This window comes from Callithrix jacchus, chromosome 12 (genome assembly GCF_049354715.1).
Source record: "Callithrix jacchus isolate 240 chromosome 12, calJac240_pri, whole genome shotgun sequence".
Lineage (NCBI taxonomy): Eukaryota > Metazoa > Chordata > Mammalia > Primates > Cebidae > Callithrix > Callithrix jacchus.
Genome location: NC_133513.1, coordinates 62,150,471 through 62,177,333, shown reverse-complemented (window position 1 = coordinate 62,177,333; position 26,863 = coordinate 62,150,471). Strand labels below are relative to the sequence as shown.

General features: G+C 42.0%; 2 protein-coding genes across 3 annotated transcripts in view; both read right to left on the bottom strand.

Moving 5' to 3' along the window:
• Positions 1-26,863, bottom strand: part of LOC144578685 (uncharacterized) — a 58,659-nt gene that overhangs the window by 8,611 nt on the left and 23,185 nt on the right. For both annotated transcript variants that reach the window (XR_013524947.1, XM_078345817.1), the window contains one exon: positions 22,779-22,840. Coding sequence is in view for 1 of the 2 variants with exons in the window: in XM_078345817.1 (XP_078201943.1) it covers positions 22,779-22,840 (62 nt within the window). In the remaining variant the exon portion in view is untranslated. The remainder of the gene's footprint in view (positions 1-22,778; positions 22,841-26,863) is intronic.
• ATOH7 (atonal bHLH transcription factor 7) lies at positions 8,715-10,232 on the bottom strand. Its single transcript, XM_009009857.5, has one exon. The coding sequence runs from the start codon at positions 9,796-9,798 to the stop codon at positions 9,340-9,342; it is 459 nt and encodes a 152-aa protein (XP_009008105.1). The 5' UTR covers positions 9,799-10,232; the 3' UTR covers positions 8,715-9,339.

Below are 26,863 nucleotides of genomic sequence, written 5' to 3'. Positions count from 1 at the left end.
TTTGACCAGTTTGGACTGGAAATTCATGGAGATATGAATATAGTCTTGTTAAAATAGGAGGTGTTTTCATACTCACAAGAAACATAAATTATTTTTATATAGCTAGCATGGTAAAAGTAATTTCTCAATATTCCAAAATTCCAAAAAATTCAATGTTTCTACACAGATTCAATGAGTTATCAGTAAACGAGACACATTTCTATACTTTATAGTTCCTATTTTAAGAATCCAGTGCCTGTATACTAGTATTGACTCTAGTCATCATTACTAAAAGATGACTAAATGTGTATGCGTATACAGTATAAAAGTGTTACTGCATGTTTTAAGGAGGGTAAAAATCCTAGAATGATTCAAGTGAGAAAATTTGAATGCAGCTATATTTTAACACAATATTGGTAAAACACGTTTCAGTATTTTGATTTCAGAGATATCTTATCCTCTTTTATGATTTTAACTTAGTTTTTAAGAGTATTAGCATTAAATTTCCTGACCTAATCTTCTCTTTTCGTTATCTCCCTGTCCAGATAAAAATTTGTAGAATATTTAATAGCATTAGGAAAGCTTCTTAGTTTATAAATTCTTAGGTGAATTCTAAGGAGGAATTTAGTCATTCAGATGAGTTTAGATAGATTCTCTAATATTTTCATAACTCTGGGGTCTCTTTCTTTAGCTGTAAAATGAGCAAAGTACTTGTTTTCTGAGGATGGGGGGGTAGGATAAATAAATAAATAAATATTTATGAAGAGTTTAGACACCTCCCGAAAAGAAGTTGTAGCAGTTTTTTAAATACATATTTTTTTAATGTTTTTAATGTTGAAAATATTTTTCTCCAAAGTAAATAGTTAACTTGTTTAAAAAGTTCACATTTCTTTCCTGCCCACTACTTTGTACTTCCTTAGAAGGGCAGTACACAATGACAGGATTTCTTCTTCCAAGATGGCACGCAGCAAAGAAATAAATGGAAAACCTAAAAAAAAAATCAAACGGATTTCAAGAACTATCCTGTCTGCTTTCTGTAGGCAGATTCCAGGGAAATTTACTTCAGCATAGGCAGATAGCCTAGGGGAATTTTGACTCCTGCCTCTATGATTGAAGCTAGTGGAAATGATTCCACCGTGCAGAGAAATAGCAAGGGAATCTCTGCATTCCTTTCTAGAAAAAGTAGTTCAGAACAACTCCACAGTGCTGTTCCAACTCCTAATGAAGCATCCCATGCCAGCCGCTCAGTGGCCTTACATTGAAATGAATCAGCTTTAGGATACCTGGTATACATGGACCCTCAAAAATAAGCATATCATTTGGTCTCTGTTTTTGCATTCTCAGCTACATCAAGCCTGAATTTAATCCTGTTGATGCACATAAAGACTGACAAATGATGTTCATGTGCATCCACACCCACACCCACACAAACACACACACACAATTCAAGTAAGGAGTCGTGGAGCACCCACAGCTAACTTAATTCAACCCAAATCAAGTGACACTTCATAATGCTTTTTCTTTCTCTCCTTGTGTGAGTTCTTTCCACTTGAAAACACACCAGGCCCCAGAGGACTCGCAAAAATGGTATGCTTCCATCTCAGGAAGCTGGAGTCAACTTATTTTCTAGAGTACTTTTTTTTGGTTATTGAAATCTTAATGCAAAAGCCATTGTAGTGGCCATTTTGAAATGCGTGCATTGCATAAACTGTATATTTCGCCTCTATTACTAGAAAGCAATGAATAGATCTTGGCTTTTATCCCTGTTCCTCCACATCATGCATGTGAAGACCTTCTGTGGAACTGAAAACTAGTGATCATTTAAGCCAAAACGTCTGTGTGCATAAATCGTGTCCTTCCTCGGAAGGTACATGGTACTGTAGTCTGGTAGAGCACGTCATCTACATGACATCTGTTGCTGTTCCCTAGTAGTGCTTTCTTAAAGATTTCTTGGGATTGTGTTTTGTTTGGAAACTTTGCAATTAGAATAATAAAAATTAAAATTATGAATCAGAATTTAATATAAGCTGGATGTTTTTAAAGGCAATTTAGAGGATGTGATGGACTGCTTCTTTAAGCATTAAATAAAATTTTATTTATTCTCAATTAATTGTTGGGTTTGTTTTGCTTTTTTTTTTTTGGTCCCACTCAGTATTCTGTGTTCTGTTATGTGATGGTCAGTCAGGTGTGTCCATGAGAGGAGTCATAGGAGAGGCTCATGAAAACAAACTTTATTGTACTCAAGATCCTAGAAACAGGAGGCATGTGGTGCCGTGCACAGCCCCACGGGGAAGCACCAGCTTCGGTCAGGAGGCAGAAGGGGCTGGAGCAAGTTGAGAAGCTAGGCCACAGCCTTTACTGGAGTTTCTGTGAGAAAGGCAAGGATGGGCAGGATTGGCTTGTTTAAATAAGTTGGACAGGCTCTAAGGAGGTCCCTAGCAGCCTACTATCTGGCCCTGAGATAATTAAGGCAGGTGAATATTACCTCCTGGTGTGTACAGGCCAGATTTCTGGATTGGGTAGTCTGCATACCAAAGGCAAGTTTTCCTTTGAGCCCTTTTCTATCCTTAAAAATTGGCCAGCCTTAAGAGGGGCTGTCTCTCCCCAGCCAGAAAAGTGTTTTGTTGTCGTTTGTTTTGAGAAACAGTCTCATTCTTTCACCCAGGCTGGAGTGCAGTGGTACTCATAACCTCAAAAACTCCCAGGCTCAAGCAATCCTCCCACTTCAGCCTCCCAAGTAGCTAGGATTACAGGCGCAACCCATCATGCCCAGGTAATTTCTAAATTTTTTTGTAGAGACAGGGTCTCACTATGTTGCCCAGCTGGTCTCAAACTCCCGGGCTCAAGTGAGCCTCCTGCCTCAGCCTCTCAAAGTTCTGGGATTGCAGGAAGGAGCCACCATACCCAGCCCAGAAAGGTTTTTTAAATGTTAAAACAGCATAATATACAGAAAATTTTAAAATTAAATGGTATATTTAGTATATGAAAGAGCTTAGTAAGTTCTTGTTTTCCGGAACAGTAATTGGCTGCATAACAAGGTTTTAGTCAATCACCTATATGACAGTGGTCTCCTAAGCTTATAACAGAGTTGAAAAACTCCTATCACTTAATGACTTTGTAGGTAACAGATATGGTTGGGCTCTGTGTCCCCTCCCAAACCTCACTTTGAATTGTAATTCCCATAATCCCCATGTGTCAAGGGCAGCATCAGGTGGAGGTAATTGAATCACGGGGCAGTTTCTCCCACACTGTTCTCGTGATAATGAGTGAGTCTCACGAGATCTGATGGTTTTATAAGAGTCTGGCTTTTCCCTTGCTTACACTCATTCTCTCTCCTGCTGTCCTGTGAAGAGGTGCCTTCTGCCAGGATTGTAAATTTCTTGAGGCCTCCCCAGCCATGTGGAACCATGAGTCAATTAAACCTCTTTTCTTTATAAGTTACCCAGTCTTGGGTATTTCTTCATAGCAGTGTGAGAATGGACTAATACAGTAATGTGACATCATAGCACATTACTCAGCATGTCTCTAGTGATGCTGGTATAAACAAACCAACTGCTCTGCCACTCAGCCATATTCAAACAATTGCACATACAACTATGTACAGTACGTAATACTTGATAATGAAAATAAACATATATTACTGGTTTGTGTATCTGTTATACCATAATTTTAATCTTATCTTAGAGTGTACTTCTACTAATAAAAAGAATGGTTAGCTGTAAAACAGCCTCAGTCACGTCCTTCAGGTGGTATTCAAGAAGGCATTGTTATGGCTCCAGGCCTGATACTACCCATGAAGAACTTCCAGTAGGACAAAATGTGGAGGAGGAAGACAGTGATATTGATGACCTTGACCCTGTGGAGGCCCAGGTTAATGTGTGTTTCTTTTCTTTTCTTTTTCTTTCTTTCTTTTTTTTCTTTTTTGAGACAGAGTCTTGCTCTGTCGCCCAGGCTGGAGTGCAATGGCACAACCTCAGCTCACTACAGCCTCCGCCTCCCGGGTTCAAGCGATTCTCCTACCTCAGCCTCCCAAGTAGCTGGGACTACAGACATGTGCCACCATGCCCAGCCAATTTTTGTATTTTTAGTACAGACAAGACTTCACCACCTTGGCCAGGCTGGTCTTGAACTCCTGACCTCAGGTGATCCGCCCAACTTGGCATCCTAAAGTGTTGGTATTACAGGCGTCAGCCACCACGCCCAGCCATTAATGTGTGTTTTTAATGTCTTAGTTTTTAACAAAAAGTTTAAAAAGTAAAGAAAATTTAAATTTAATACAATCATCGAATAAGAATATAAAGAAAATATTTATTTTACAAACACAAGCTGTACAATGTGTTTGTGTTTTAAGGAATGTGCTTTTACAAGAGTCCAAAAGTTTGAAAATATTTTTTAAAATTACCAATAAGCTAAGGTTAATTTATTATTAAAGAAAGAAAACATTGTACAAATTGAGTGTAGCCTAAGTGCACAGTGTTTATAAAGTCTGCAGTAGTGTACAATAATGCCCTAGGTCTTCACATTCACTCACCACTCTCTGACTGGCTCAGCCAGAGCAGCTTCCAGTCCTGCAAGCTCCATTCATGGTAAGTGCTTTATACAGGTGTATCATTTTTCATCGTTTATACTGTTTTTTTGTTTTTGTTTTGAGATGGAGTCTTGCTCTGTCACCAGGCTGGAGCGCAGTGGCACAATCTCAGCTCACTGCCACCTCTGCCTCCCGGGTTCGAGCAATTCTTCCACCTCAGCCTCCTGAGTAGCTGGGACTACAGGCATGCACCACCATGCCTGGCTAAGTTTTGTATTTTTAGTAGAGACAAGGTTTCACCAAGTTGGCCAGGATGGTCTCGATCTCTTGACCTCATAATCCGCCTGCCCTTGGCCTCCCAAAGTGCTGGGATTACAGGCGTGAGCCACCGCACCCGGCCTATACTGTATTTTTACTGTACCTTTTCTAGGTTTAGACACACAAATACTTACCATTATGTTACAATTGTTCCCAGTATTCAGTAGTCACATACTGCACAGGTTTATAGGCTAGAAGCAATGGGCTATACCATATAGCCTAAGTGTGTAGCAGGCCAGACCATCTAGTTTGTGTAAGGACAACTATGAAGTTCATACCATGATGAAATCACCTAACAACATGTTTCTCAGAATGTATCCCCATTGTTGAGCAATGTGTGACTGTTGTCTTTTAGCTCCAGTATTTTGGGGATATGCTATTCATCTGAAATAGCAATCTAAAAATCAATATAAGACTTGTTAATATTTGTACCCCCTAGTATATTCATAAGCAGAGAAGGAAAAAGGTGGGCATACGAGACAACAGATCATATATTTATAGTCTTATATGTATTTTGAAATTTCTTTCACCCATAAGTAACGAGGTATCTTCAGTGATGTCTAGACAGAGAGCAGATGCTAGCCAACTTCAGTACCAAAAATAGCACTTTGCTTTTACTGTAATATGGCAAAATTTAAGATAATTGAACCTTAATTGTTGAATCCTGCAGCTCTATTAACCACAACCTAAATACACCCCCATCTGGGCCACAGCTAGCAGGAATTTTAGATCTTTCTTAGTATAAATATCAGCTCATTAACTAAGAAACTGTCTGTATTGGATATTTAGCCTCATATTCCTTAAGATCTGTCAATAGAAAGAATAGGAAGTCAGTATAACCAGTTTTTGGTAATGAGCTTAATGGTGGCTTGTCCTGTCTTTTTTTGTTTTTGTTTTTGTTTTTGAGACAGGATCTCACTCTGTCACCTAGGCTGGAGTCCTGTGGCACAATCATAGCTCACTGCATCCTCAAACTCCTGGACTCAAGCAATCCTCCCCCAACTCAGCCTCCAGAGTAGTTGGGACTACAGGTGCACATCACCACGCCCAGCTAATTTTTAAACTTTTTGTAGAGATGGAGTCTTGCTTTGCTCCCCACACTGGTCTCAAATTCCTGGCCTCAAGTTATCCTCCTGCCTCGGCCTCCCAGAGTGCCAGGATTACAGGAATAAGCCATAGCATTGAGTCACCTTTCCCATCTTGATAGTCCTGTTCCTCTATTTGTGGTTCGTCAAGAGTTCCGACCTTGGGGTTTGGGAGCTCGGTCTCCAGCTTACACCCAGGGAGAGCCCACATATAATAATAGCTAGTCGCACATCCAGAAGGGGGTCTTCCTTTATTATTTAATGCCCCTCTCTTAGGAGCTCTTATAGCACATACCCCTGGTACTACACTATTGAAGGATTCAGCTAAACTCTGTTTAGGACTACTTATTGATTACCACATGTATGTTCTCTTTTAGTTGTCTAGCCGAGGACAAGAATGGTGTCACATAAAACTGGGTATGTGTAGGTACTGACAATATTTGTTGATTTGATGAAAAAAGGGAGCCCAGATACAGATATATTTTTGAATTTTAATGTCTTGTCAAACTAGAAAGAAAATTAATTTCCAAGATAAACAGTATAAAATACCATAGCAAGATTTAGGTTGCTTGGTAATCTAACCTCTATTACATATCACAAATCTTGACTGCAAAAAGATTTTATACTTGGTTTTATCTGAGCTCCTACTTCAAAAACCATAATAGATCTCTCAACATTCAGTCTAAAGAGTTTTATCAAAGATTGGATTTGATCACTGAGACTCATTTACTTTTCCCTCAAATGTCTTTCAGGAAAAAAATAGTACATTGAGTGGGGTGGAAAGTTTAGAAATTTGATAAGAGCTAAGTTGCTTCCAGAAATCTTCAAAACACAGAAGCAGACAGATAAAGGCTTAATATTTAAAAGACGGACTCCCATTCTTTTGGAGGACTGAGGTTAGGGAAGAAGTATGAGATTTGAATCCCATGATTTTAATTAAATTGTTTTATTTCATTAAGAAAGTGTTGTTACATTAGTAGCCAAAAATGAAATATCTATTAAAAAAATAATTTTTTTTCTGTGCAAGGTCCTATCCTAGAAGCCATAGAGATATAATGAAAAGCACACTACTCTTTCACAAGGTGTTTACAGTTCAAAGAGGGAGATGTGACACCCAGTACCTGAAAAATGACTAATGATCTTAATACATTTTTGAGACGTTCTCTGATAAACAACAGCACCGATTTTGCTCATTCTCAAACTCTACAAACTTACTGAAGTTATTAAGGAAGCTTTTCAGGTGATCTGAGTAAGTAAACTATTGTGCACAAATAGCAAGTAAGGCAAATGCCTTGAATCTTGCCATTGACCCAAGGGTGTACTGCAGAGTCAAGTTGTGACTAGAAAGGGGTCCTGGCATCATCACTTCTAAAGTTGTGTTGTTATTCTGCTAGATTTCACAGCATCTTTTAAGAGCTGCTGGAGTCAAGAGGTTAAACATTTTACTATCGAATTTGCAGTTTCTAAATTTTCAGTTTACTATCAAATTTGCAGGAAGCAAAATCCTGAGCCCTCCTGTTTCTTATTAGCAGATACCACCTAGAAAGGGAAATGCAGCTTCAAACTCCCAAGGGGTTTCTGAAAATATGCTTGTGATCTTTTTTTTTTTTTTTTTTTTTTGAGACCGAGTTTTGCTCTGATTGCCCAGGCTGGGGTGCAATGACGGAATCTCGGCTCAATGCAACCTCCACCTCCTGGGTTCAAGTGATTCTCCTGCCTCAGCTTCCCAAGTAGCTGTGATTACAGGAATGTGTCACCATGCCTGGCTAATTTTGTATTTTTAGTAGAGATAGGGTTTCATCATGTTGGTCAGGCTGGTCTCAAACTCCTAACCTCAGATGATCCACCCGCCTCAGCCTCCCAAAGAACTGGAATTACAGGCGTGAGCTGCCACACCTGGCCCACTTGTGATTTTTAAAGTATGGGCTGGGGAAGACATTTTTCCTCATTACAAACCAAATCAATTTTGATAGGGATAACTAAGAAAATAAAAATTGTAATGAAGTCTTTGTAGATAAACTGTGAAGAAACAGCTGTGTCCAAGGTTAGGCTTTGGAATCTAAAATAAAAGAGTTTTGGGAGTCATTGGTGGTGTTTCTGTTGACTTGTGATATGACAAATTCCAAATCCACAGATAACTGAGAGTCCTGCTTTTCCTGATTATGAGTAAGACATTCTCCCAAATGCATGCAGCACTCTTCACCACCAAGTCATTCTTTACATGAAGGGCTTGGTTTATTCAGGCAATGGCTAAGCAAATTAATAAAAGTAATTCAAGCCAATACCATGCTTATTATTTTGCTCCCATTTTCATTGGCCTTGATGGTAGTGAAGCCCTTATTGTCTGACTTGTACTGATTAAAAGGAAATCACTTCCAAAGGCAACATTTTTAATTTCTGTTAGTTTTAGAAACATATATGTGTATTCCTGTATATGTGTATATATATGTATATACACATTACTGTATACATACAGAAATAACTACATATATTTGGGTACTTGTAAGGACTTAGTAATCTGCTTAATATAGATAATAAAATATTGAGGAACTGTGTATCTAGTTACTTAAAAGCTAAATATTTCATTTTAATCTTTTAAAAAATTAACAAAAATATATTTCCGCCTTGACAGAAAACATTCAAATTACTTACATGTACTCTCATCAGCTTTTTGAGGAAGTATTACAAAGCGGCACATTCGTTTATTGGTTGGATTAGGTTTAAACACTCCACATCTTTGTTCAGGGAAGCATTCTATATCATCACCTCCAAAGAGTCCGTTAGTGCCAACAGTAACTGGCTATTTGGCATGAAAAACAAACCCACGTTTTTATTTATATTTTATAAAATCTATATTTTAATAATGTGTACACAGATTAAAAAAATACAGAGCACTCATACCCATGTACTGTATCCCGAAAAAAAGTTTCTTTCTACTTCATGCATGCACACACAATGCACTAAAGCAAAAAAGCATTTCCACAACAGGAAGGTAGCTCTGTTGTGAGCAAACACAAGTAATGGATACTGTAACTTCACCCGAACAGGACAAACTTACAGAATTTAAGAAAGTGATTATTTCTCTGAGGACTGGAACAGAATAGCCTAATCCTATTTTTCTTAAGATTTGTTTTCCCTCAAAGTAGCCCAGAAAAGGGGAAAGGGGGCATTATTTTCACAGCAATCAAACCCATTCACAAGATCCATTAATAAAATCTACAAAATACAGAGGAGGGGGAAAGAAAGGCAATTAAATGATTGCGTCCATAGGTCTGATGATGCGAATAAAGTAATCTGAGAATTGACTAATTTTCCTCGAGGAAAATTCTAATCCTTAGAATGCTGGGCCGCCGGAGGCTTCTGGGCTACTTGGGGCAGGGCCGCGGCTCGGAGCCGCTCCTGGGCATCCACCCCGCGGAGGCGCGCGCCCTAGGTGGCCATCTGGAAGGGCTCGGGCTGGAAGCCGAAGAGTCTCTGGCCGTATAGCTCGCTCTCGCCCGACAGCTTCGCGCCCGGAAACGGGAGGTAGTGGTCGCGGCCGAAGTGCTCACAGTGGAGACCCACCCAGTCCCGCTCCGAGCCGAATCGCTCGGCTTCGGCCAGGATCCGGGTAAGAGCCATGATGTAGCTCAGCGCCATCTGCAGGGTCTCATACTTGGACAGCTTTTTGTCCTGGCCCCACTGTGGCACCACCCTGCGTAAACGGTCGAAGGCCGTGTTGAGACCCTGCATGCGGCGGCGCTCGCGCGCGTTGGCCGCCAGGCGCCTGCGCGCCGCGCTCTCCAGCCTCCCGGCCCCGGCGCACGTGCCCGCGCACTCGGCGCCGCCCGCGCACGGGGGTGCAACGCGCGCTCCCGCCGGCGGCCCGCTGGGCTTGCAGGACTTCATCCCCGGTCCGAAGCAGCCAGGCGTCGACCTCGCACGCACGCACGCCCGCTCAGGACCTGCGCGTGGGCTGGTCTCTCGAGCCGCTTCCCTACGTGGCTCTTCTGAGCAAATAAGTCATAAACAAAGCAACTCACGAGCAATCAAATAGTTTACAGTGGGGTAGTGCGGGACTCGGCCTTCTGTCCTACTGGATGACCAGGCTGATATCTCTTCACTTGCCCAAATTTAGGGGCAATTGAGAGGCTCAAGAGAAAGTCATTTTCTCAAGGTGAAGTTGAAAAAGAAGGAAACCTTCTGCAGCAGAGTTTGATGTGGCTGATTCGAGGAAGGCCTTTCAAGTCCTCTGGGAAAGCCTGAGACTCCTTTGCAGGAAGGTGAACTCTTTCCCGAAGCTCAGGGAAGGAGCGCTTTTAGCGCAGTAGCTGTCGGAGAGTGCAGGATGAATCTTGGAGGGAGAATTTATAGCAGAGAGCTGAAGGAGGGAACAGGTGGTGGCAGGTGGGCGGGCGTCCCTCGGCTTCTATCTCAGCACCTTCCTACCCTGGGAACTGCGGGGGGGAGGGGGCGACGCACAGCAAAATCCTGACATTATAGCCTTAGTCTGTTGAAGTTTCTCCAGAGCTATGTCCAACACTAACACACCATCTGGAGTGGCCTGGCTGTCCCCAAAAGAATAACAAGGTGGGGGGTTGGGGCAGAGCTTGGTCTATCTTTTCCCGTATCAGTGGGCAGTTTGCATATCAAAAACTTAACCGAGATTTGTGTATTATTAGAAATCATCTGTGTGAAGATGTCGGTTTTGGCATTATGGGATACATCGGAACTGTAGTATAAGATGTTGCTTTGTTGAGAAGTGTGATAATTTTGCATAACGCTGATCTAATAAACTGACATTTTAATTGTAGTTATTAAGTAAATTGGAACTAATTAGCAGGTTCTAATATTATTGCAGACCTGGAATTTTACTGTGTAAATAGTTTGGCTGTTTTCTATTAAACAATATAACATATCAAAATATTAATGTGTATATAAAACTTTATATTATTCTAATTATATAATTGGATTGCTTGATCATATATTTAGGCAAATTAATTCAGTATTTATACTTCATTTCCTCCACCACAGGTTCACTAAATGTTTGTGGGAAATGCACTAGGATAACTAATCATTTAACATTTAAATCAAACAAAACTAATCATAATGCAGATTTTTGTGCAAAATGAGAACATCTAAGTAATTGATGACATTTTAAAAAGTAGTTCCTAAAGGACAATTTTTGAAAATAGTTTATATCCTTGAACATTTCAGTTATGTCAACTGCCCCCAGGAATAATAACAAAGCATAATTTCTGCTATTGATAATGACAATCTGATTGATGTGGAAAAACCATTAATTTGATTCTCTCCTCTCTGCTCATTTCTCACTGTTAAGAGGAATCAAGGGGCAAGAAACTAGCTCCAAATAGGTTCAATCCAGAATCATTACTGGATTTTTTAGGATGACCAAGTATGCTCTTTCTCCTTTTGACATATGGACATGTCAGCATTATTGTCAAATATGTTTATTTAATTAAATTATCAACAAACTCTCACAAATCCAGAGTCTTTTAACCGTGACTTGCTTTCCCCACCATTGCTCAGACTATAACCCCATTATGACCGCCCTGACTCCAAGTCCTGTCTTCCCATAAATAGTTGATTAATCCCCAGCTGAAGCAATGACAATGAAATGAAGTTGAATGACATGAAGACAATAGGAAGCAATTGAACATTAATGATCTCCGGCATGACAGATGTTGAACACAGACTTTTGCATGGAGCCACTCAGCTCTGTTACTTTGAGTCCTAACAGTCTTGGTTGGGAACAGCAGTCCCGTGACAGAAAAGACTATGTTATATAGTCGTCAAAATGTCAAATATATTTTTCTGTGTTTTGGTAGAAATCTGCCCTGTTAATGCCATTGTTCTTCATATTAGTTTATCTCATCCCTTTCCTCCAAAGAGCTCCCTCTGTGCTGCTCTGTGGAATGCTTTTCTGCAAAATGGACTGTGTATTTGTTCTGGACGTTATTGTCCGAAGTGCTAATGAGATGTATGCTTTTGCAGGCCGCGTATCCAGGATTGATGAGATTATAGCCCGAGTTCCAAGAGCAATGGAAGCATAACTTGAAGAGCAAAAAGGAAATAGTACCGTGCACACAGAGGTACATTAAAACATAAACTAGCAGACACATATGACATAAAGTTGATCCAAGGACAGAGAGAATTGCTGCAATAAAAAAAGGGTCTTAGAGGGCATGTATAAGACATTTCCCAAATGTATTCTGAAAGACATTATTAGTATGACAAAGTTGCTTCTGGGGGAAAAGATTCCATTGTCAAAGAAATTTGGGAAACATTATCTGCTGTCTCCCACTTGGAGAGTCATGAAGCAAAATTGGCACAGTAAAGTTTCTGAGAAATCCTGGAATGAAGAAACCTGTTGACTCCAGCATTTCTGAGAACTTCTTGAACACAGAACCCTCTTATCCTAGAAAGATCTACTGACAAAGTTCTTCGGCTGGGTGCAGTGGCTCATGCCTATAATCCTAGCACTTTGGCCAAGGCAAGAAGATTGCTTGAGACCAGCCTGGGCAATATGGTGAGACCCTATCTCTATGAAAAATATTTTAAAATATTAGCCAGGTGTGGTGGCATGCACCTGTAGTCCCAGCTACTTGGGAGGCTGAAGTGGGAGGAGGAGCCTGGGAGGTGGAGGCTGCAGTGACCAGTGATCACCACTGCATTCCAGCCTGGGCAACAAAGTGTGACCCTGTCTCAAAACAAAGAAAGAAAGAAACAAAGTTCCTTGAAAAGTTTTCTAACCTGCTCTAGTACCGTTCATTTATTTTATTTTATTTATTTTTATTATGATTAATTTTTGAGATGGAGTTTTGCTCTTTTTGCCCAAGCTGGAGTGCAGTGGTATAATCTCAGCTCACTGCAACCTCCATTTCCCAAGTTCAAGTGATCCTCCTGCCTCAGCCTCTTGAGTAGCTGGGATTACAGGCGTGTGCCACCACATCTGGCTAATTTTGTATTTTTAGTAGAGATGGGGTTTCACCATGTTGGCCAGGCTGGTCTTGAACTCCTTACCTCAGGTGAACCACCAACCTCAGCCTCCCAAAGTGCTGGAATTACAGGCATGAGCCACCACGCTCAGCTGTCATTTATTTTGTAGAGGAGAAGGAGACTGCGAGCTAGAGACTGAACAGTGTGCTAAAAGTGATTGGATTAAGACAAGAAGTCAAATCTCCTGCATTTTTTCATTTTAGAGGCTTTAAAATTATGAGATCACTTAATACAAGCCCCTCATTTTGCAGTGGACCAACTGATATCTACCAGTGACTTCCCAGTCAGAGAAGTCACTAATAAAATTGTCAGGAATAGAATTAGCAATTTTGTGCATAAAGGACAGCATCACTTATTTTATAACCCAAGTGTCTAGCACACTAGACACTAGAAAATAATAAGTAGTCAGTAAATAACCTGGAATGAGTGACTGGAACAATAAACTAGGTAAATGATAGATGCTGGCCAGAATGAGACATTCCTAGTGAATAACCCAGACAATGATTCATATTTCCTCACCTGTAGGGAACGGGAGCTAGCTGCATATTTTGAATGCAGACGACTTCTTAAAAAACAGGCTAGGTGCAGTGGCTCACACCATCTTGAGCACAGGAGTTTGAAACCAGCCTATGCAACATAGTAAGACCCTGTCTCTACAGAAATAAAGTAAATTAGCTGGGAGTAGTGGAGCATGCCTGTAGTACCAGCTACTTGAGAGGCTAAGTAAGGGAAGATAGCTTGAGTATGGGAGGTCAAGGCTGCAGTGAGCTATGATTGCACCACTGACTCTAGGCTGGGTGACAGAGCAAGACCCTGTCTCAAAAAAAAAATACACATATATGCATGTGTGTGTGTCTGTGTGTGTGTGTGTATATATGTGTGTATATCACACACACACACACGCATGCACACACACACACACATCCATAGCCCTTTGGGCCAGAAGAACATGTATGTCAGACCCCAGTTTCCACAGCGTTTTCATACTGAATGTATGATCCTACCAGTTGAATTGGTGGTTACCATACATTTGATGGTTGGCCAGAAATCAAAACTGACAGATGGAGATAAGGAGATGACAAGAGTTGGGGGTAGGCCCAGGGAAAAAGGAGTTTACACATGCAGAAGGAAAAAAAATAGAAAATATTGTTTTAGAGGTAAACGATCCATGGCTAGAAATGGTTACATAAAATGTGTAGAATAGGATCAAGGGTGAACGTTCCTTTTATCCAAAATTGTATTTAATTTTTGCGATGAAACCTCTCAAATGTGCACACACATATGTGTGCGCACATACACACACACAATTAAAAGAGAGAAAGGAAAAACACTTGGCAAAAAACAATCATTCTGAAATTTGCAGAGAAAACTATAGAAATTAAAGACTGAGGCTTCCTTATGGAGAGTGTAGCCGTCAGGAGACTCTGGGTCCCCTAAAGACTAAGAGGAAAACCAGCAAAAGACAAAGGAACAATGAAGCTGAGGTCCACTCCTATTTTATTGAAAACCATTTGTGTTAACAGTTCCTGTAGCATATTTATTTATTTATTTAAAGACAGAATCTTGCTCTGACTTCCAGGCTAGAGTGCAGTGGTACAATCTCAGCTCATTGCAACCTCTGTCTCCTGGGTTCAAGCAGTTCTCCTGCCTCAGCCTCCTGAGTCACTGGGATTACAGGTGTGCACCACCACACCTGGCTTATTTTTCCATTTTTAGTAGAGATGGGGTTTCACCATGTTGGCCAGGTTGGTCTTGAACTCCGGACCTCAGTGATCTGCCAGCCTCAGCCTCCCAAAGTTCTGGGATTACAGGCGTGAGCCACCATGTCCAGCTGAGTTCCTGTAGCTTTATAATGTAGCTGTACAGTTACTAGGAAGAGAAAAACCTACAAAAGGATTGAAGGATTGATATGCTTAGAGAGAGGAAGGGAGAGGTCAAATCTTGTACCTCTGATCCCTGCAGCTCAAAGGTCCAGGGAAGAGAAAAGTCAGTGGACAGAAATTAAGAAGGGACAGAAACTAATCATGAGGTCAAGAGAAAGATGACAACAATGGAGAGGCTTCTTCCAGCCCCCAGCAGTGATCACTCACCAGAAAATCCAAGCTCACCAAAGGGCCCCAGGAGGCTCTCCAGCTTCCGGTCACTTGGCACACTGCTGAAGAATTCTGGCTAGGCACTTTGATTTAGACCGCTTGCCATGAGCCAGACTGACCTGCACAGTTTGGACTCTGACTTCACTCTTCTTGCTCGTGAATCTTAGAGTCCTGTTGGCATTGTGGCTAAACATAATACCATCTTTGGAGTCCATTCTGAATCCTTAACCCCCCATCAACCAGAAGTTGGTGGCCAGGCCTGGTGGCTCATGCCTGTAATCCCAGCACTTTAGGAGGCTGAGGTGGGAGGATCACCTGAGGTCAGGAATTCGAGACCAGCCTGGCCAACATGATGAAACACCATCTCTACTAAAAATGCAAAAATAAGCTGAGCATGATGGTGCGTACCTGTATTCTCAGCTACTCTGGAAGCTGAAACAGGAGACTCTCTTGAACCCAGGAAGTGAAGGTTGAAGTGAGCCGAGATCACACCACTGCACTCCGGCCTGAGCAACAGAGCAAGATTCTGCCTCAAAAACATAAATAAATAAAATAAAATAAACTTTACCACTAGCCAGATTGATAAAAAAAGAAAAGAGAGAATAACCAAATAGATGCAATAAGAAATGATAAAGGGGAAATCACCACAGATTCCACAGAAATTCAAACCATCATCAGAGAATATTACAAACAACTCTATGCACATAAACTAGTAAACCTGGAAGAAATGGATAAATTCCTGGACACTTGTGACCTCCCAAGCCTAAACCAGGAAGAAGCCAAAGCTATGAATAGACCAATAACAAGGTCTGAAGTTGAGGCAGCAATTAAGAGCCTATCACACAAAAAAAGCCCAGGTCCAGATGGGTTCACAGCCGAATTCTACCAGACATACAAAAAGGAACTGTTACCATTCCTTCTGAAACTATTCCAAATAATCCAAAAAGAGGGAATCCTTCCCAAATCATTTTATGAGACCAACATCATCCTAATACCAAAACCTGGCAGAGACTCAACAAGAAAAGAAAACTTCAGACCTATATCCATGATGAACATAGACGCAAAAATCTTCAATAAAATACTGGCAAGCCGATGGCAACAGCACATCAAAAAGCTTATCCACCATGATCAAGTAGGATTCATCCCAGGGATGCAAGGCTGGTTCAACATATGCAAGTCTATAAACGTAATTCACCACATAAACAGAACCAAAAACAAAAACCACATGATTATCTCAATTGACGCAGAGAAGACCTTTGACAAAATTCAACAGCCCTTTATGCTAAAAACCCTCAATAAACTCGGTATTGATGGAACATATCTCAAAATAATAAAAGCTATTTACGACAAACCAACAGCCAATATCATACTGAATGGGCAAAACCTGGAAGCATTCCCTTTGAAATCTGGCACTAGACAAGGATGCCCTCTCTCACCACTCCTATTCCATATAGTACTGGAAGTTCTAGCCAGAGCAATCAGGCAAGAAAAAGAAATAAAGGGTATTCAAATAGGAAAGGAGGAAGCCAAATTGTCTCTATTTGCAGATGACATGATAGTATATCTAGAAGACCCCATCATCTCAGCCCAAAAACTCCTGAAACTGATAAGCAACTTCAGCAAAGTCTCAGGATATAAAATCAATGTGCAAAAATCACAAGCATTCCTATATACCAATAACAGACTTAAAGAGAGCCAAATCAAAAATGAACTGCCATTCACAATTGCTACAAAGAGAATAAAATACCTAGGAATACAACTAACAAGGAATGTAAGGGACCTCTTCAAGGAGAACTACAAACCACTGCTCAACGAAATACGAGAGGACACAAACAGATGGAGAAACATTCCATGTTCATGGTTAGGAAGAATCAATATCGTGAAAATGGCCATACTGCCCAAAGTAATTTACAGACTCAACGCTATCCCCATCAAGCTACCATTGACTTTCTTCACAGAACTGGAAAGAAACCACCTCGAACTTCATATCGAACCAAAAGAGAGCCTGCATAGCCAAGTCAATTCTAAGCAAAAAGAACAAAGCAGGAGGCATCACACTACCGGACTTCAAAATATACTACAAGGCTACAGTAATAAAAACAGCATGGTACTGGTACCAAAACAGAGATATAGACCAATGGAACAGAACAGAGGCATCAGAGGCAACACAACATATCTACAACCATACAATCTTTGATAAACCTGACAAAAACAAGCAATGGGGAAAGGATTCCTGTTTAATAAATGGTGTTGGGAAAACTGGCTAGCCATGTGCAGAAAGCAGAAACTGGACCCCTTCCTGACACCTTACACTAAAATTAACTCCAGATGGATTAAAGACTTAAACATAAGACCTGGCACCATAAAAACCCTAGAAGATAATCTAGGCAAAACCATTCAGGACATAGGAGTAGGCAAGGACTTCATGACCAAAACACCAAAAGCATTGGCAACAAAAGCCAAAATAGACAAATGGGACCTAATCAAACTCCACAGCTTCTGTACAGCAAAAGAAACAGTAATTAGAGTGAATTGGAAACCAACAGAATGGGAAAAAATTTTTGCAGTTTACCCACCTGACAAAGGGCTGATATCCAGAATTTACAAAGAACTCAAACAGATTTACAAGAAAAAAACAAGCCATTCAAAAATGGGCAAAGGATACGAACAGACACTTTACAAAAGAAGACATACATGAGGCCAGGAAACATATGAAAAAATGCTCATCATGACCGGTCATCAGAGAGATGCAAATCAAAACTACATTGAGATACCATCTCACGCCAGTTAGAATGTGATCATTACAAAATCTGGAGACAGCAGATGCTGGAGAGGATGTGGAGAAATAGGAACACTTTTACAATGCTGGTGGGAGTGTAAATTAGTTCAACCATTGTGGAAGACAGTGTGGCGATTCCTCAAGGACCTAGAAATAGAAATTCCATTTGACCCAGCAATCCCATTACTGGGTATATATCCAAAGGATTATAAATCGTTCTACTATAAGGACACATGCACACGAATGTTCATTGCAGCACTGTTTACAATAGCAAAGACCTGGAACTAACCAAATGCCCATCGATGATAGACTGGACAGGGAAAATGTGGCACATATACACCATGCAATATTATGCAGCAATCAAAAACGATGAGTTCGTGTCCTTTGTAGGGACATGGATGAACCTGGAGAACATCATTCTCAGCAAACTGACACAAGAACAGAAAATGAAATACCACATATTCTCACTCATAGGTGGGTGATGAACAATGAGAACACATGGACACAGGGAGGGGAGCACTACACATTGGGGTCTATTGGGGGGAATAGGGGAGGGACAGCCGGGGGGGGAGCTGGGAAGGGACAGCATGGGGAGAAATGCCAGATGTGGGTGAAGGGGAGGAAGACAACAAATCACACTGCCACTTGTGTACCTATGCAACTATCTTGCATGTTCTGCACATGTACCCCAAAACCTAAAATGCAGTTTAAAAAAATAAATAAATACAAATAAAATATATTTTTAAAAAAGTCAGAGACAGAAGCCAAAAGGTTGCTCAGGGAAAGCCTTACTTAATAGTAAGTTTTGTAATTTCATTATAGTGTGAGGTTCAGTTTTACCATTGCAGGCGCATATTTAAAAGTGTTCGTTTTCAGGGGATATTCTACTTTTCCAGTGTCTGAAATATTTCCACTTTCTATCCAGGCCCCTTCCTTCCTGGCACTGAGGTATTTGAGAAGACAAATTGACGATCACGATGTTGCTTTACACATGTAGAACCAGAATACAGGGAATGGGTCTTAAGGATGTGCTAAGCTTACTGTGGCATACTTAGGCTGGAAGCTACATTTCTCAGAATGCCCTTCCCAGTGTGGCTCCAGATTTGAGTCATGCAGTTGCATGAGCTATGAGAGGCAGAAGTAAAGTCACCATACTCTGGAGATGACTGAGGGACAGCAGAGACAGACACAGAATGCCGAATTAGCCCAGTTTGTGCTTGTCTTCTTCTCTTAATCCACATCCTGCACACACCCTCTCGACTGTTGACCCTGCTGAGCAATGGCAGCCCCAGGCCCGCCACCAACTGCTTCATGTGAACTCATGGAGGTAGCAGCCGCAGAGCACCTGACTTCTCTGCCGCCTCCCTGCCCTAACTTCAACAGCTAGACATCCCTGGCTTCCAGACTCCTTGCATGCTCGGATTCATTCACCTAAGCCAGTGCGGCTTAGGGACTGTCATCCAATCCTTCAACAACTTCTTTTATTTTTCCTTTTTTTTTTTTGAGATGGAGTCTTACTGCTCTGTTGCCCAGGCTGGAGTGCAGTGGTGTGATCTTGGCTCACTGCAACCTCTGCTTCCCAGGTTCAAGTGATTCTTCTGTCTCAGCCTCCTGAGCATCTGGGACTCTAGGCACACACCACCATGCCCAGCTAATTTTTGTATTTTTAGTAGAGACAAGTTTTTACCACATTGGCTGGGCTGGTCTCGAACTCCTGACCTCATGATTCACCCGCCTCAGTCTCCCAAAGTGCTGGATTACAGGCGTGAGCCACCGCTTCCGGCCAACATCTTCTTTTTGGATCTTTATGTCCCTAGTTCCTCTCCCAATTGTGCAAGGCCTTGTCCTTCTAAGAAATTCCTTCTTCCATTATGCTTAGCATGGCTCTGCTTTCCTGACTGGCCCTGACTGAAGCAAGGGATATTTCATCCAAAGCCCAGTAAGGCCACAAGATCATCCCTGCCTCCCAGTGGACAGAGACCCTCTGTATAGTGTCAATGTGCCCACCAGGATTCAAGACCTTGTCTCTTGGACAGTGATTACTATCTGTTCAGCCCTGTGCCAGGCAGCATCAGGGATAAGGCGGCCTTTAGCTTATTGGAATTCACAATCCAATTCTGCAAGTAAGAGCCATTTAACAAGTATGAAAAACCTACCCTGAGCAATAAACCAAGCTCTTGCTCCTCAGCAGGTACATGAGACAGTCCATTAGAGTATGGGAAAAGAATAGAAATGTTACTGACACTTGTTTTACATCATCCTTTTTTTTCTATCTTGGGGAGGAGGGACCCCACATACAGGGGGAGAGTAGCCATTGCCCCTCAGCCCCCAGCAACGCAGCCCTTTTTCCTTTTGCTAATGGCCCCTTTCAGGAGAAATCATGTCCTCCAAAAGCAATGGCAACAGACCTGCTGCTTTGTTTCTGCTCTGAAATGGTGGCATTTGCTGTTTTACAGTGAGCAGGTGGCTTTCTTCCCCAAAGGGTGGCTCTCATTACATCCAGGTTTCAGATGGTACCTGAGTCAGCTCAGTTAAAGCCCAGAGGCTTCACCCGCCCAGGCCAGCCACTGATGTTGGCTCCCTGCCCCATGGGAAGTGGTTTTCTGTTTATTTTCGTTGGTTTAGCCTTTTTTGTTTTCTTATGCAATTTCAGCAGCTTGGCTAAACAAGTTATTCTGAGTGTCCAGACACCCAGGTCTTCTGATTCTGAGATCGTATTCCCATCACTCTTCACTGGTGTTTTTGACTCTTACTTCCTGGCTGCACACCTGCCTCCTACTGACCTCCACTGAGAGGGAAGCAAAAAGATACTGTGGCTAGCTGGCCAGACATCTGTCCCAATCCAATTCCTAGGTGATCTCTAAGTAGAACCCCAAACTGAAGCCATGTGAGCGTATAGTCTTTTCTATTCCTTTGGTAACTATATACCAACTTGTTTGATTGTTTCAAACTGATTTTCATCTGTTCATTTATTCAACAAATTTTTATTTTATTTTTTAAGACAGGGTCTTACTCTGTCACCCAGGCTGGAGTGCAATGGCACACCATGGCTCACTGCAGGCTCCACCTCCCTGGGCTCAGGTGATCCTCCCACCTTAGCCTCCAGAGTAGCTGAGACAACAGGCACGTGACCACCATGCCTGGCTAATTTTTTTTTTAAGATGGGGTTTCACCACATTGCCCAGGCTGGTTTCGAACCCCTGAGCTCAAGCAGTCCTCTTGCCTTGGCCTCCCAAAGTGTTGGGATTATAGGCATGAACCATTGCGCCAGGTTTGACAAATATTTATTATACTTACTATGCGCCAAGGATTGTTTTAGGCCCTAGAGATAGTGCTGAACAAACTGCAAAAATCTCTGCCCTCATGAATATTTAAAACTGGTATTGTTACTATCCTCTTATATTTTTATTTTCTGCTTCTCCAAATAGATTAGAAATTCTTTGGGAGAAGGGACACATTTTCAATGTCTGATTCTTGTAAATACATATTTGCTGCTTGGTTGACTGAAGTTCTTAATCAGGCTGACCTTAATCCCTTAAGCTAAAACAAAAAAAGGTATCATCACCATAACAATATTTGCACCTTCACGAAACACCAAATGCTCACCCAGTGTTAACTCCGATTCTCATAACCCTCTTTGAGTGAGGACAGTTGTAATCCCATTTCATGGCCAAGAAAACCAAGGTCCTAGTTGCTAGCTGAGCAACACAGCAGCCAGATTTGAACCCAGCTCTCTTTCTCCACAGAGCTCATGCTCTGTGCTGCACTGGCCATTGTCCGCAAGAGCTTTGATGGCAGGAACATGGCCTTATTCTTCACTGTGCACCCAGTTCCTAGAAAAGGGGCTGGGACCCAGTTGCGCTCATTAAATATGCTGAGATGTGTAAGCTGGTGCTGTGTCAGGCCCAGCTGGCCCCCATTCTGCTAAACTGTAGGCACAGGACCTAGCAATCTGCAGGCACAGATGAGCCTCATTCTGTGAACCAAGCCCAAGGGTTCCTTGGAGCCCCATTTCCCACTGGGCATTGTCTAATGTACCTGGGAGTGAGCTGGAGGCTTCTGAAGATGTATGAACCTCACCTCTTCTTTGGACTTTCCTGCAACACCGCTTCCGCCATGGGCCCTCCTCCTTAGGTTCCCAAAGGCCTGTTCTGAACCTCAGCTTGGGTAGTGGGGTCCCTTGTCTGCCATGAACTCTCTCCTCCAAGGACCTGGACTCTTGCTCTTCTCTCAGCAGAAGACTAGGGGCCTGCCTCAACCTACACGCACCTCCCCAGCCCCAGCACCCACCACTGGATTACTCCCACACTGCACCCTACCTGCAGCCTCTGCATCTCTTCACATACAAATAGATCCTTGAACATTGGTGCCAAAAGAAAGAGTCTCAATTTGCCTTGTCCCTCTGCTACTGGGCATCTGACCCTCCTGCTGACAGGCCAATTTCACCCCAAGTCAGTTCCTCCAACCCTGGCTGCCATTGCTTGCATGTTCACCTCCCTGGAAATGCCTGCTCTTGAGGCTTCAGTGGACCAGGCAGCTGAGCATCCCACACTCTGACAGTCATGACATCCCTGCTGACTACAGTGCTCAGGTGACAAATGCCACTCATGACCTTTCTTTTCAGCACATTTGTCCTGTTCCCTGGTGGCTACTCCCAATTGCCATATAATTTCTCACTCTAGGTCACTTGATTCACCTCAGCAAGCTTGCTTTGCTACTATCCGAGGAACACTGAATTGGGTCCCAGGTAACATTGATCCATGCTCCTTGGCATGCAGGACTCAGGTAAGTCATCCAGGATGGAAGCCAAAGTTGGCTACATACTTCACCACTTTAGGCTAAGAAACACTCCTATAATACAACTTTTCTGCAGAAGCCCATTAAAAGAACCTCTTACTGATCGGATCCCCCAAATGTCCCCAGAATCAAGTGGTTCAGAGTAATTCTAGAGTGCTGACTCAAATTCCAATCCCCCTTTTTTCCCATTGTTCACTTACCCAGATCAGCTTTGTTGGCCCTCCAAAGTGTGTTCCCCAAATTGTGTCCTGAAACCGCTACCCTTCAACAAAGAAAAGAAAATTCTGGCTTAGACGAATCTATACAGTTACGCTTTGGTTCCTGTGGGGGATTGGCTTCAGGACCGTTTTTGAATACCAAAATCCGTGGATGCTCAAGTCCCTGATATAAAATGATGTTGTATTTGCATATAACCTACATACATCCACCCATTTACTTTGAATCATCCGTAGATCACTTGTGATGGCTAACACAAAGTAAACATGATGGAAATTATTGTCGTACTGATTGTTTAGGGAATAATGACAAGAAAAAAGTCTGTGCACGTTCAGTACAGATGCAATTCTTTTCTCAAATATTTTTGATCCACAGTTGATTAAATTTGTGGATGCAAAATCCATGGATAGGGAAAGCCAATTGAACGTTTTGTTTTGTTCTTTTAAACTTCAGGACTTTTTAGAGACTTTACTATGATTATGGTTTTTCTCAAGACAGGATATGCAGCATTTCTCAAACTTGTCTGGCACAGAGATCCTTCATCTCAGAGGATATCCAAAGAGCCAAATCCATAAAAAAACATTTTTGAAAAACGCTAAATCCAGCCGGGTGCAGTGGCTCAAACCTGTAATGCCAGCACTTTGGGAGGCTGAGGCAGGCAGATCGCTTGAGGCCAGGAGTTTGAGACAAGGCTAGCCAACATAGTGAGACCCCTGTCTCTACTAAAAATACAAAAATTAGCCAGGCATGGTGGTGCACACTTGTAATCCCAGCTACTCAGGGAGGCTGAGGCACAAGAATCTGCTTGAACCCAGGAGATGGAGGTTGCAGAAATCGCACCACTGCACTCCAGCCTGGGCGACAGAGTGAGACCCTGTCTCAAAAAAAGAAAAAAAGAAAAAAAATGCTAAATCCATAACTTACATTAAAGAGAAGGCTCTCTTAAAACATTTCAATGGCTAATTTTTAAAAATTTGTATATCTTTACACTCAGAAGTTTTTTAACTTGGTATTTTGAAATTAAAGATCTAGATTCCTCCTCCCTACATTCTAGTCATTCTTTTGAGCCCTGAAGATTTCTCTTATAAAGTGACTTGTAAGCATGCAAATTCTCCAGCAGTATCGAGGATAAGGTAGATGTGCTGGGAGAACATTCAGGGACAGAACCGGTTGGCAAGGAAGATGCTCAAGCACTCATAGTTCTGCTGGCAGTGAGGGGAGGAAGACTCTTCTTCATCCATCCTAGGCTCCTGGCTGAGGCCCCTAAAACAAAAGACAGGCCAGGCACTGTCTCACACCTGTAATCCCAGCACTTTGGGAGGTCAAGGCAGGAGGCTTACTTGAAGCCAGGAGTTTGAGACTACCCTGGACAATACCGCAAGATCCTGTCTCTACAAAAAAAATTTTTTTTAATTAGCTGGGTATGGTGGTGTGAACCTGTGAACCCAATTACTCAGGAGGCTGAGGTGGGGGGATTGCTTGGGCCCAAGAGTTTGAGGCTGCAGTGAGCTATGATTGTATTACTGCACTCCAACCTGGGCAACAGAGCAAGACCCTAACTCAAAACAAATAAAAACCCAAAAGACTGAATAACAAGAGAAAAGCATACAAATTCATTTAATATACATTTTATGTGACATGGAAGCCTTCACAAGGAGATGAAGACCTGAAGAAACAGGTTAACCTGCATATTTTGTGTGCCAGGTTTGATGAAGTAGATAGTTGTGGAGAAGTGTGATTGCACAAGGGGGTATGATCTAATGATGATAAACTCAGGGAACTTTGCAAGGCCTGTTTCTTCAGAGTCTTCCTATTGTCTTCAAAGAAAATGATATTCCAACACCCATCAGTGATAGACTGGATAAAAAGAAAATGTGACACATATACACCATGGAATACTATGCAGCCATAAAAAGGATGAATTCATGTCCTTTGCAGGGACATGGATGAAGCTGGAAACCAACATTCTCAGCAAACTAGCACAAGAACAGAAAACCAAACACTGCATGTTTTCACTCATTATTTGGAGTTGAACAATGAGAACACATGGACACAGGGAGGGGAACATCACACCTCGGGGCCTGTTGCGGGGTGGGGGGCTAGGGGAGTGATAGCATTAGAAGAAATACCTAATGTAGATGACAGACTAATGGATGCACCAAACCACCATGGCACGTGTATACCTATGTAATAAACCTGCACATTCTTCACGTGTACCCCAGAACTTAAAGTATAACCAAAAAAAGGATATTTTTTCCTCCAGGTATAAGGGTACACCTCTTTTTTTTTGAGATGGAGTCTCACTCTGTCTCCCAGGCTGGAATGCAGTGGCCTGATCTTGGCTCACTGGAATCTCTGCATCCCAGATTCAGAGTAGCTGGGACTACAGGCATGTGCCACCAAGCCTGGTTAACTTCTTTGTGCTTTTAGTAGAGATGGGGTTTCACCATGTTGGCCAGGCTGATCTCGAACTCCCAACCTCAGGTGGTTCACCCACCAGTCATTTGACCTGCTTCAAGGGAGAAGGGCAGGGAAACGGTGAGAGTGATCTTCCTGTTTCTGCTATTTTCTCAAATATTTTGGGACTCATGCCCTGAACCCAGTCTGCAGCCAGCCTATTATTTGGATGTGTAAACAGGAACCCAGGTAAGGAAGGAAGTGCCAATAGAGAGAAGGGAAGTGGCGGCAGGATCAGACTCAAACTCTCGCCTGCCCCATTGTTCATTGCTCAAGGCCTTGTGGTATACACGTGTCTGTGAATAACCTGCCTCTGCTATATAAATGCTTCTAACTGTTGTTCAGTTAACCCACTAAAAAGAGAAAAACAGAATCAGACATCACGTGCCTCGCAATGGAAAAACCACAGCATCTAGTATACTTACTGAAAAATTGAACCTAGATTTTATTAGGACTCCACATCTAATGATTAATTTGCATGAAATTAAGCGGAGAGAGAAATATGTTAAGAGAGACTTTGGGGAGGCAATCAGAAAAATCCAGAATTAAGAATGTGAATAAGACAATTGATTGCTTTCTCCACCAAATATACTGCATTAAACACACACACACACACACACACAGAGGGAATTAGAATAAGAGACTAGAACCGTATCAACTAAATGCAATGAACCATATCAACCATATCTGTAGAATTAGAATAATAGAACTAGAAGCATATCAACCAAATGCAATGTGTGAATCTTCAAATAAGCCAACTCTCAAAATATTTTTGAGGCAATCAGATCAGGGAAATTTGAGCCCTGATTAAATAGCTGGTATAATAAAGAATTATTGGCTGGGCACAGTGGCTCAAGCCTGTAATCCCAGCACTTTGGGAGGCCAAGGCAGGAAGATCACCTGAGGTCAGGAGTTCAAGACCAGCCTGGCCAACATAGTGAAAACTTGTCTCTACTAAAAATACAAAAATAAACTGAGTGTGATGGCACATGCCTGTAGTCCCAGCTACTCAGGAGGCTGAGGTAGGAGAATTGTTTGAACTCGGGAGGTGGAGGCTGCAGTGAGCCAAGATCATGGCACTGTACTTCAGCCTGGGTAACAGAGCAAGACTCCATCTCAAAAAAAAAAAAAAAAAAAGAATTATTAGTCTGGGCATTATGGCTCATACCTGTCATTTTGGTAGGCTGGAGCAGGAGAATCACTTGAAGCCAGGAGTTCAAGACCAGCCTGGACAACATAGCAAGACCCTGACTCTACAAAAAATTTAAAAATTAGCCAGGTAAGGTGGCATGTACCTGTAGTCCCAGCTACTTGGGAGGCTGAGACAGGAGGATTGCTTTCACACAGGTGGTAAAAGTTACAGTGAGCTGTGATCACTCTTCTGTACCCAAGCTGGGTGACACAGCAAGACCCAGTCTCTAAAACAGACAAAAAGAATTATTATTATTTTAGATGTAATGAAGATATCGTGGTTACATTGTTTAAGACCTTATATTTTAGAGATACAGACTAAAATACAAATGAAAGTATATACAGTAATATGTAGGATTTACTCTAAAATAACTCAAGGTAGGGGGAAATAGGTGAAGGTATTGGTAGAACAAAATTAGAT